General features: G+C 42.0%; 1 protein-coding gene across 2 annotated transcripts; it reads right to left on the bottom strand.

The window, feature by feature from the left end:
- Window positions 1-784: 784 nt before the first annotated feature.
- On the bottom strand, window positions 785-11,630 carry veli (L27 and PDZ_signaling domain-containing protein veli). 2 transcript variants are annotated; one of them, XM_075690301.1, is made up of 5 exons: window positions 11,543-11,629; window positions 11,189-11,230; window positions 10,701-10,849; window positions 9,103-9,312; window positions 785-3,726 (listed from the first exon to the last, which is right to left on the bottom strand). In XM_075690301.1, exons 1-5 carry the CDS (start codon window positions 11,592-11,594, stop codon window positions 3,568-3,570), a joined length of 612 nt encoding a protein of 203 aa, XP_075546416.1. In that variant the 5' UTR covers window positions 11,595-11,629; the 3' UTR covers window positions 785-3,567. The 2 variants fall into 2 exon arrangements, with proteins under 2 accessions (XP_075546416.1, XP_075546417.1); XM_075690302.1 differs by lacking the exon at window positions 785-3,726 and adding an exon at window positions 8,738-8,900 and having other exon boundaries at window positions 11,543-11,630.
- Window positions 11,631-11,729: the final 99 nt, after the last annotated feature.

The following is an 11,729-nucleotide window of genomic DNA, read 5'->3' as shown; positions in this document are numbered from 1 at the left end:
ACTGCTATGCCAATACAATAAAAGCACCTGAGTAGAACAGGAAACTGGGCCAGTCGTTATGGTATATTATTGTACAGCACAGTAAAGGTAAGGCCAAAGACGAGTAACACAAGTGCTGATTTCAGTCAAAGATATATTCTGGAAAACATTTAAACGCTCCAATCCCGCATTCATCTGCCGAACGAGAGCGTGACGTCGTACGTCGAGGATATGACGCGCCTCTTCCGTCGGGTGGACCCAACCATGTCCGAGGAAAAGAAGATACGCCATCTAATGCGGGGAGTTAAGGAACAGCTATTTGCTGGCCTTGTTCGAAGCCGCCGAAGACCGTGGCTGAATTCTTAACTGAAGCCACCACGATGGAAAAGATATTACACCAGCGCTCAACTTTCTATGACAGGCAATTGAACCCAACTTTTGTTTTTCAGTGCTGGCTCGTGACACCTGGCGGCAATATACATGAAAAACATCCTCTAGCGAAGTCAGCACTTGTGTTGCATCACTCATCTTCGTCCCCGTCTTTACCACACTGTCACTTGCGTCATCAAAGCTGCTACAAGTGAAAAATGACTAAGATGCGCTGCGGAAAGCGCCAGCACTTTGCCTGTCATAAGCCTCAGTGCAACTACAGAAATATGTTCTTTAGAGTGCCACAACCACATAACTGTATTAATTATAGTTCCAATGTTTTGTCACACTGCCGATGAGTGAAAAATAGAAAAGGGCAGGGAAAATGAATCCTGCCAGACCAGCATCACTTACAAACATTTTACGAGACTGGACATCACAACATGTGTAAATCTTTAATGAGCAGCAGTCTTACAAAAACAGCACAGCCACTTTTGCCATAATTTACAGCCCACAGTAACTGTGATCATGGAAATATTAGGCAGAACCAGCATGTCACCGTGGTTACTTTTGGACAGACTAACAAGCAACAAAACAGGTTAAACTCAGCTGCTTTGTAATGTTTCGTCCACTGCAATAAGTACTATTCATTAGTAAAAGTCCATGAGGCTAGCTTAAAAGCAGTATAGTAGAACCCCGTTTACATATTCTGATGGTGCCTCTTCTGATGCCTCTTCATGGTTATAATGATGCTGAGGCCCAGCACCTGTGATGCTAACATGGAAATGCATGTTTCTTGTCTACTACATTCTGCACTTGTGGTCCCATTAAAAACATATTGGAAGGGCTTTACTGCTAATACACATAGTAGTGACATCAGTCAAACTTAGAGAAATTCCACAGTTCACTGCCCTCCAGACAATAATAACACATCTCATGCAATATTATAACTTAGAGGAGTAGGCTGAAATGCCTCTACAAAGAACATTACTTATGAAATGAAAAAAAAAAAAACTGACAAAATCCCAGCCACAAGAACTCATTCAAACGGTAAGTGTGTATATACACTCATGGTTTAGAAGATGTACAGGTGAGGAAGGCTAGTTGTGATGAAACTAGACTGTGAACATGCTGGTTTGGAAAATTTTAACACAGGCCAGATTGCTATAGCTGAAAAATGCGTCGCTTGCATGTACACTCCGCAGCAACATGAAAGGAAACACATTCATCTGTGTTCAAACATTGGATTCAGTAAATGCTTAAGTCAGAGCCATACTGACTGCTGTCTGCTCTATGGTACCACTTCTTGCATTGAAAATCCCTCTCATGGAGCTCTTCTATCATTTCAGTGCAGCTAAAAGAAAAATTACCAGCTTTCAACACAAGTCTGGTGTACTCTTTCACACTGCCACAACGCGTACATGCCAATCATTTATGCAAATTTATGAATACAAAAAGAAAGGAAACATGGTAGTGACAATGCATATGTAAAGCCCACATATGGTCACAGAGCAAGATCAGTAATATGCCAATCAGTAATGTACAAGGTGGGTAACGACTGGTACATAACATCTATGGGCAAAGTTCAGTGCCCATAATTCAAGGTACTAGTTTTTGTCTGACATTAGTCTCACATAACATTCGTAAAGCCTTGTGTTCAATCATAAAGAGTGAAGATCACATTTTATTAACACTTTTCTCTGACATATGTGCTTAATCAGATTTTAGTGACGCAACCACTACTCACAGGGAATGCCAAAACGAGGCCATATTCAATATACAAGCAAGCAACTTTAAAATTATCTAGCATCCTTCATATAATAAACATTATGCATTTTGTAGAGAATACTGAAGAATGAGGAAGTAAACATTGCACTACCTTTCTGAAGCCACTTTCTCAAGTCTCCGGACAAGGGTCTGAATGCCTGTACTGGCTTGCAGAGCCATGCCTGTGTTAAGCTAGCCATAAATGACGCGCCTGAACATAAAGAAATGTGATGCCCGTTATGTGTACCGATGCTTTTATCTTGTCATGTTAGTGCTATCATAAGATAGTATTGAACAGCGTCGACCAATGATTTACTGGCATGAGGCTACAATAAGGACTACTGAATTAAAGTATCGCTTGATGTACATCACACTTAGAGAGAACGTTAGATTAGCCTTCCCACACTGATTGCAGTTGTCAATGGCAGCACATGAGCTGCTCTTATTTGTGAAAACAGGTGGAATGTGGAGGTTCATTCAGCTTCAATACCGATTAGGTTTTGCTTTTGACAGCAACCGCCACTCTAGAACAGGGCACAGAAACTAGAACCAATGGAAGTGTAAGCAAACCACCCATAGGAGTACACCAACCTAAAAGACTTCAGCATTTCAGAGAACTATTGCCAGGAAGAGTGCTGACCATCATTTGTTAACCAACTACTTGTTGATGAATCTGCAAGCAGTGTGCGTTAGCTTTATTTACTAAAATCAGCTGGACTACAGAAGCATTACCATGTATGGATAACATATTGGTGAGCACAAGAGACTTGCACAACAGTAAAATGATGAACGTAAAACATTGCACAGCCTTAAAGGACTGAAGAAATTGAAACTTTCATGAATCATTCCCAAAAACATAGACACTGTGCCCATTGCTTATGCACCATAATGCTGCCAGGATACAATTCATTAATGATTTGCTAACAAGCTTTCAGTTAGTTTTTCAATCTGTCAAACCCAATGCAATTGCACTAACGTTGCATCTAAAAAGAGGCGCACAGATGACATTAGGTGTGACAAAATTATCACCTAACGAGCTTGAGACATGAAAATGCCTGCAACTCAAAAGAGGAGTGAGAGAAGCGCAACATAATGCAGCTGTTTTTTTAGGATTGGCATAGACATCAGATCTATCTAAATTGTTACATGTGTTGTTTAGAGCTTGCAACACAACATTAGGTATGTGGCAAAAAAGAAAGTCAAGACGCGGTCAGTGAGTAAAAAGAAAGCCTGGTAGCAAAAAAATATCTTGCATGTCTATGCACATTCTATACATTTGATTCTGTCGCTAGTAACATCTCTACAAAATCTCAAATTCCAATGTCTGCACTCCTACAGTGTTAAAAACTGCCCCTGCACAAAGGACATGTAGGTTACATAAAGCAATGGCAAGTAGATCAAAATGCTGCATCGTCGTGTCTAGACAGGTCCTGTTTCCATTCCCGAGAACATTCAAGAGGCGTTAACCCGACGACGAGTGGCACGTTGCTTGTCAAATCGCATCTCCATCTCCTCCAGTACCTTAGGGGTGTAGCGAACGACCAGCTTGACAGTGCCTTGGGCTGCCTTCAGGAGCTCCACTGCCTTCTCGTGGTTCTCGCCTTCCACACTCTGCAACAGCACAGACATGGAAAATTTTAAAAATGAAGGGAAAGGGAGAGAAGGTGGTAATGGAGATATAAACCAAGGGCAGCATACCCACAACAAAGTGATCATGATGGTCCAAGTACTGACACTACTATGACTACAATCTAGTGACAATATTTTGGCAACAACAAAAAAACAAGTTAGTGAGCAAGCCCAGTATTCCACTGCAATAAAAACTGTCTTAGCCTGGACATTATTACAATTCAGATAAAGATAAACCAAACATATTGCTGTTTTAATTGCACAAGCAGTGAACACAGCCACAATTTTTACAATTAACAATTACGTTTAATGCATGGGGATTTTTTTTCAAATCTGGAATGCTTTATTAATCATGTGATGTTGACCTCTAAAACATCCTTTGTCCCATAGTAGTTCCATAACCTGGTAAATGCACGATACTCGAGTACTCACAGAAGAGATGTCAGAGTTGCATTAGCATACACATAAAAATGTCCGATGCTGGGTTAAGTGCGATTCAAAGCACAATGTATGAAAGTGTGGATAAAAAGAAAGAGAGTTCCTCACTATGACTGACCCTCCAATATCACATGCGGCATTTGTGCATAGCACAAGGAGAGCATGACCACACAGCCATTACCTACCTCTTGGATTACCTCTACAATGACCACAGTGAACTATCCGAGACTGGTGGCTACGAAGTCAAAGTAGAACAAATAAAACAGCCCACCAAAATAATCCAACTGAACATTAAAAGGGAACATGCAACATGCCAAAGGCCCCTGCCCCTCAAGGTTAGGGCCAGTTCATGCTTGTCGAGACTCATGTTTTCTAGCCTTAAAGGCAACTAAAACACAGATAAGACACAAATTCATGGGACAATGCACTACTTTCAACTGTAGTTTTATTGAAAAAGCAACTGAGGCTTTCCCAAAAAGGACTGCAGACAGGAGCTTACTTCATAAATCAGAAAGGAGATACACACACGTCAGTGTAGCTTCCGTGGTCCTTTAGGATAAAAAAGACTGGAAAGTTTTAGATTTGGTGCACCCAAAGTTCAGGAACGAAAACCACCTGGCTTACAAAAGCACACAAAGAGGTGTACAAAACAACAAAAAAGGAGTAGAAAACAATGCAAACAGGGCACAGGGCTTTGGGTACGCAAGAGCACATGGGTATGCTACTTCTAAACTCCCTACAAACTTTCTGGGAGGTGTGCTCATGTCCTTTCTGTGTTTCATCATTTCTGGTGCTAAAGAACAAGTCACTTTCATAAGGTGACACTGTGAAGGCCTCCGTGTCCTTCAATGACTTGCCATCATACATGCCTTGTGCCATGTGCCACAGAAGTATAAATCAAGAAATTAGCAGGAGACTGACATCTGAAATGCTCGTGTAAACTTGCTTTCAAAGAAATTACAGAGGACATGGTGCAGTGGATGTTCCATTTGGACATCTATGTTAAAGATTAAACTTGGCACCAAGAACCCAAGCACAGTACAATGCCGAATGTGTATACAATGCAAGGGGTAGTTTGGGACTGCGAAAAAAAAAGCGATGCTTTAACCACATAAAGTAATGTAGATACCACAAACCCTACCATATTCCTCACTTAAAGGCATGCACAAATGCAACAACATAATTAGAACCCAGTACAGCTCATAAAACGGGTAAACCAGGGCCTACTGGCCTTCGCTACACATAGAAATACTGATATGCTCTAAAAATCGCTTTTCAGTTGCTGCCTCTGGGTGGTCGCATCGTTCATCTCAGCAACAGGGAAGGGGGGAAATAGTCACCGTGGTCAGTGCTGTGGTATGCAGGCCTTGGCAAGTTGTTATTGTTGCCTTTTAAATATAAGGGGCAATTGGCAGATGTTTCGGTAAAACGGGTAAGGGTGTTCATGGTTTTGACTGTGCCCTTCTGTAGCAGCACCTGATGACAATGGCGATGGTGCCCGCTGCTTTGAACCATGTTTCAAAACATAAAGCGTGACAAGGTAAACAAAACAACGTGGAAGGTTTTGGTACCCATACATAATACGAGATGAAGATCCTGCATGTCAAATTTTGGGGAAAAAAGACCTCATATTACATGCAGGTTTCTATGGTACTCTAGGCATTCACTGCAAACACACTGTGAACATGATTAGGTTATTTGGCTTGTCACAAAAAGGTGTAGTGCAACAAAATCAAAATTTACAGAAAGTGACTGATCTGTCACATCTAATATAATGTTGCTTTCTGTTTCGACAGCATTACCTTTGATTCTTTTCTTTAAGCAGCTACAGACACAGAAACAGACATGCAGCACAGCTTGCCATTGGCACTAGTATAAAGAAGAAGCGGGAGATGTACAACTTAATAAGTGCCGTATTCATCCAAATGCATTGCTTCCTCCTGCCTTCCAGTGCAAGAGCTTTTGCTGCATTGGCAGTGGACGCATGTACAGTCAATCACCAAAGCATTTAAAACACCCTGCAAGACAATTTGTGGAGAGGCTTCTGGTACTGAAGATTGGTAAACACTGGTATGGTAAACAGTTTTGCTCTCTTTTTCCATTTCTTTGTCAGCAGCTCAATCGAAACAAAATATCCATGGTCGCTAAAACATTTTCCTCAGAACGCAGAACTGTGTACCATGTTGCTACATAGTAGTCTGTCCGCCTGAGCACCACTGAGTTAATTGTGGCTGGTGGCTGAACACTAGAACACTAATTGAACACTAGAAGTGAGCATGCCCCAGAGTTGGCAAATGTGACCAAAGCCTTAAATAGCCCCTCACCAAGCCACATAGCAAATTATCGTTACACGCTGGTAGTCGTTATGTGCCCTCTAGGGAGCATTCTACCGCAATAATTTTTCAAATTGTTTCAATAACAGCTGAGATATAAATATTTCAGTGCCGCGAACTCATGATTTCAGGAGATGAGCACCACTGCCAACATAGACACTCTCTCCACTGGCCCCCGTCTAGCCTCCGCAAGCGAAATTCCTTCCCTGCCTTTTTCTTTTTCTCTCGCACTTTTTGCTATGCAGCGCACTTTCGTTAACGGTCTCCCATGTGAGCTGTTGTATTTGCCTCATTTTGCACAGCGCACCATTTTGCGCACTGTGGGCAAGAACATCTGACTAACAGTACAAGTCAGTGCTACACGACACTGACATAAACGCAAGTGGATCACACAGCATAATCGCGCGCCAGAACACGGTAAAAAATGACAGCTTCGTTCTCTGCCCATGTATGCACGACATGGGAACAAGCAGATGAAACAAATGTACAGTTAAAACTCACTATAACGAAGTAGGTAAAACCGGCAATTTGCTTCGTTATATAAAAATTTCATTTTATTGAAATTTGACCTTATATGCAAATAAGTACAGTCGCCGATCAATTTTTCTTACACGGAATGGGGCCGCAGAATTTTCTGAATTATCGGGCAATCGAAAAAAAAAGCAAATTCGAATTGAAAAAACAGTTGATAAATTCACGCCACATCGAGGGTACAAATTAAACGAAGCCAGCCACGCTTTCGCGTGCACTCCGACCCCACAGCTGATAGCGTCACCTGCACTGGGACGATGCTATCATAAAAAGTGCCAGCAACGAGGAACAAATGCTTCGTCTGCCTCTCACTCCAACGGGTCACCGAAACTTGAGATTACACAACCTCCAATACTAAACAGGCTGGGAAGATAGTTTACATGGTGCCACGCCGTCTCAGCATGCCCACTCTTTGCACATGAGGCAGATTACCTCTAAACCTGGGTACACGGCTGCATTTGAGCTCAGCCGCGCTTAAGCCACGCGCAGCCACAGCCGACACAAGACCCGCACCAGAAATTGAGACGGCTGCCAACTTAGAACCCCAACTCCGTCCCCTCGCACGCACTTGATACCACGAGCTCGCTCCCCTACCTCTCTCTTTCCCTTTTCTCGCATGACAAGGCTTCACTCGTGAAGCAACCATCTTCCTTGTATTTCCCTCACACACTTTCACTGACCTAAAGCACAAAGTGTGTGGGGCGCGATAGCATCTTACCACATTTGGATTTTATACGGTACATGATGTGACTCCACTTTGGCAGTTGCTCTCGTCACACCGCATGCGATTTGAGGTGCATTTGCAAGCACCCGCTTGTAATTCAATCGTTTGTCTATCTGCGCCTGCAGATGCTTCCATTTATTGCCTCAGAATTCCTTTCTGGCGGAAGTGAAATTTTGTTATATTGAAATCGCATACAAACCCACTTCATTATGCTGAAGTTCTACATATATGGTGTTCTATGGACAAGAAGTTATGAAAAGTTAAATACTTCGTTATATCGAGAATTTCATTATATTGAAGTTTGTCATATCGTGGTTTAGCTGTATATCTCTCCTGCTACGGTACGAAGTAAAACAAAGACATGCAGACATTTGGTTTGCAGGTTTTATTTCTCTAACGTTCAATTCATCTATTAAAGCAACAGATTAAACAAATAATTGATGTATTGAATAGCTCTCCAAGTCATGTCCTACTATGAGCGACGTCACAGCACTGCCATGTATACAGGTGCACTTGCACAATATATGTTGACTCTCCGGCTGCGGGGAAAAGGGCAAACATTTGGTTTGAAATTTAAGCTCTTCCCACAGCACGTAGCGGTGTAATACTTTGCAGGCACGATCGTTAGCGCACATTGTATGCACTGCACTTGTCAGTTCAAAATGGCCAAACCTGATGACGGGCCCTTGAAGGGAGGAGCGGAGGCTTAGGTTGTAAACATATGATAATTATCATAGATGTCTTACACAAATGTAATACAAAGCTGTAAATAAATGGCATTTGTTCAATTCCACACTTGGTTACACCATTCTCTCTCTCTCTCTCTCTCTCTCTCTCTCTCTCTCTCTCTATATATATATATATATATATATATATATATATATATATATATATATATATATATATATATATATATATATATATATATATATATCTTTTTTTGAAATTAATAAGCGATCAAGGACAGTGTTGTTACATTGATGTCACAGATTTCAATGTTGTTTCACATATCTTTTTTTCCTCAGGAGAAGCCTATGAAAGTTTCTTCTTAAGTATTTTGAAAGGCACTGCAATTCTTCTTTTAGGAGTTGGCAACTGTCCACCCGCTGCCAGCCAGCAATGGCCACAATCTGCAACATAGCAAGGGTCTGCTTCGAGAATTAGGAGGCAAAAATCGGCCATCTTTTTCAATTATACAATTTTCCAGAACACTGATCCTTTGCTTTTTGTAAGAGTGACCCGTCAACATTGATGTTTTAGAAGTGTCGCCTCATGATTTAGCAACAATTCATCTTTTTCTTCGGTGAACCTCAAAAAATAGTTCTCACTCACCACACCGTTGACAGAGAGCAGCTGGTCACCCCGCTTGAGGGCCCCATGACGGTCAGCCACGCCCCCTGGGATGATCCGTGATATGTAGATCGGCGAATTCTGTTCCTTGCCCCCCATCACGTTGAAGCCAAGGCCCTCGTCAGTCTTGGGCAGCTCCACAACTCGTGGGTGTGCGTGGCCTTCACTTGCTGCGAATGCTGCCACTGTTGCCTGTGAATGAGAAGACGGCACCAAATATGCCCCAAGGCTGACCTGCAGGACCATAAACTCTGACCAGATATAACATTCCGCAGTGCAGTTTTGGTACATGGCAATGGTTTGATCAGTTATACTGAATATAAGAAAAGTAACTTTTTATTTAGCCGTTAAGAAACCTTTCGACCTTCTGTACATCAGCCGCATTTATTCTGAACATAAGTGCTCACATTCATAACTATGCAACACAAACCGAACTAAATAAATTCTGACCCCTAAATATTACATGAATCCAGATACAGATAGTATAATAGCTCTTAAAAGAAAGCAAGCTTTGAAAACCTTTCAGATAATTAGGTGTTATAAACAAGCAGCATCTTTTCTTTCTTTCTGAATGGCAAGTTAATGCTTTTCTGTGAATGTGCCCAGACTTCACGATGATTTTGCTGGCGATTTTCTATGCACACCTGATTATTACAAACAAGCTGCATGTCTATCAATAATCATGGATAATAGAACTAAAGCGAGCACAAGAGTACTTTGGCACTGTCTTTCCTCACTGCTTACTCTATTTTAAACAATAACCTCTACCGGCTAATACACTTTTTAATCAGTGAAAATTCTGCCATGGGTTAACCTTGCCTTCAGGGACAATTCATGCCATTAAAAGCTTTTTTCTTTTCCCGCACAAAACGTGACAGCGGTACCATCATATATCTGTGACAACCCACACTGCGGCTTGTCTGGACACACTTGATGTTTGTTATTTATATCCTGTTTTCTTGTCAAAGAAGCAATTAGTACAAAAGCCTATCTCTGTTGTTGTTTTTCTACACTATTTTCTCATATTTTGCACTATGTACTATTCTATGCATAGCCTGTTACTTTAGCTGTTACCTCTTGTTGGCTTGGACGGGAGCGGTGGGGCTATTGACATGAGGTTTGCCCAAAGTTTTTTCTCGCCCTCTACAGGGGAACAGCACGAGAAGACGAAGGACAAGAAGGGGAACACACACCAGTGCTGGTGCCTTCTTGTCCTTCGTCTTTTCGCGCTGTTCCCCTGTAGAGTACGTACAGACTAGCCCAAGACGCCACAGTTGTGTATAATAAAACTCATCAGTGTCTCAATTTGGTAATAGGCTCTCTTAACAAAAGCTCAAATGATAAACTTCGTCCCTTCTATCGTGGCAGGTTTTGGTAGCCAAACGTACACACCTAGAGAAAAGCTTTCAACGATCATGAATGTTAGTTGGCAAAACTTCATGGTTTATATTGCTACAATTTTCGTACAGCATCCACTAATGGCACAGAACACTAAATTCACTTTCTAAAACACTACCAAAGCCTTAAAAGATTTCGGGATAGATTTGCTTCAACCGTTGCGTCATTTGCGAGGTACAAACCTTGGCTGTAGCGCTAGCCCGAATGTCGGGGCTTCCGGAGATGTCGACAGTTTCATAGACATGTTCGTATACTTCTCGTACAGCGTTGCAGAATTCACTCTGGAGAACCTTTTGAAGAGCAGCGAGCTTCTGCGATGGCACTTCACCACCTGTCAAACAAGTATTACGGTACTTCAGTGCGCACTGTGTGGCGACGGAATCGAGGGCTTTGCTTAAAATACAGTGAAGTAGATTTCTAGTTCAATGTACTTAAATGTGGCACCAATGACATGCGAAGCGCTAAAATGGAGGGAGTTCAACTTCGAAGTTAAAAGAACGTGGATGGCGACATACCAAGTGACCAAGGTATACGGGGCAGCCACTACATCAGTACATACACCCTCAAGTGCAGTCAACCGCCGTAGTTCAAGAAAATAATACGCTACGAGAAAAAAAAAAAAAAAAAGCAACGACGTGCTTACATTCATGGATCCGCAAGTACTACTTACTGCGTTGAAGTTTCTCGAGAAGCTCGCAGGCCCGCTTGATGTCTGTAAAGCAAGTCGCCGTTTAGTTTATTCACATTCACCAAATGGAAGACCCTAATGACACCAAAGCTAAAGTAATAGTGGCAATATTGTTTAGTGAAGGAGACTCGAAATGCTTCAGGAAATAATAAGGAATGCAAAAACAACGGCGCGTCCTGTTAAGGCGCTTTCAAGAAAGGGCTGGGAGTGAAAAAAAGAATGAGGCATGATCTTTTATTCAGTTTGTAAGAGTTTCTGTAAACCTAGCCTTTCTCACTGTAGCAGCAGCTAACCTATTTGGTAAGGCATACACGTAAACTTTGAAACCACACCTACCCCTCTCCAGCATCAGACTTTCCCCGACAGCGGCCATGTTTTGTTTGCACATAGAGAGGCTTGGCTTGTGGCTTCATAGCCACCTCGCAGAGACATACGGTCAATCCCATGACAGCATGGCGCCTCTTAAAAAACTCCCATAGACGGTGGCGCCAGATTTCCGTCTATATATTATAGTGGCACCACT

The sequence above is a fragment of the Dermacentor variabilis genome, chromosome 4, assembly GCF_050947875.1.
Source record: "Dermacentor variabilis isolate Ectoservices chromosome 4, ASM5094787v1, whole genome shotgun sequence".
Classification (NCBI taxonomy): domain Eukaryota; kingdom Metazoa; phylum Arthropoda; class Arachnida; order Ixodida; family Ixodidae; genus Dermacentor; species Dermacentor variabilis.
Note: the sequence above shows the minus strand (reverse complement) of the source record. Positions and strands in the feature narration are given on the sequence as shown.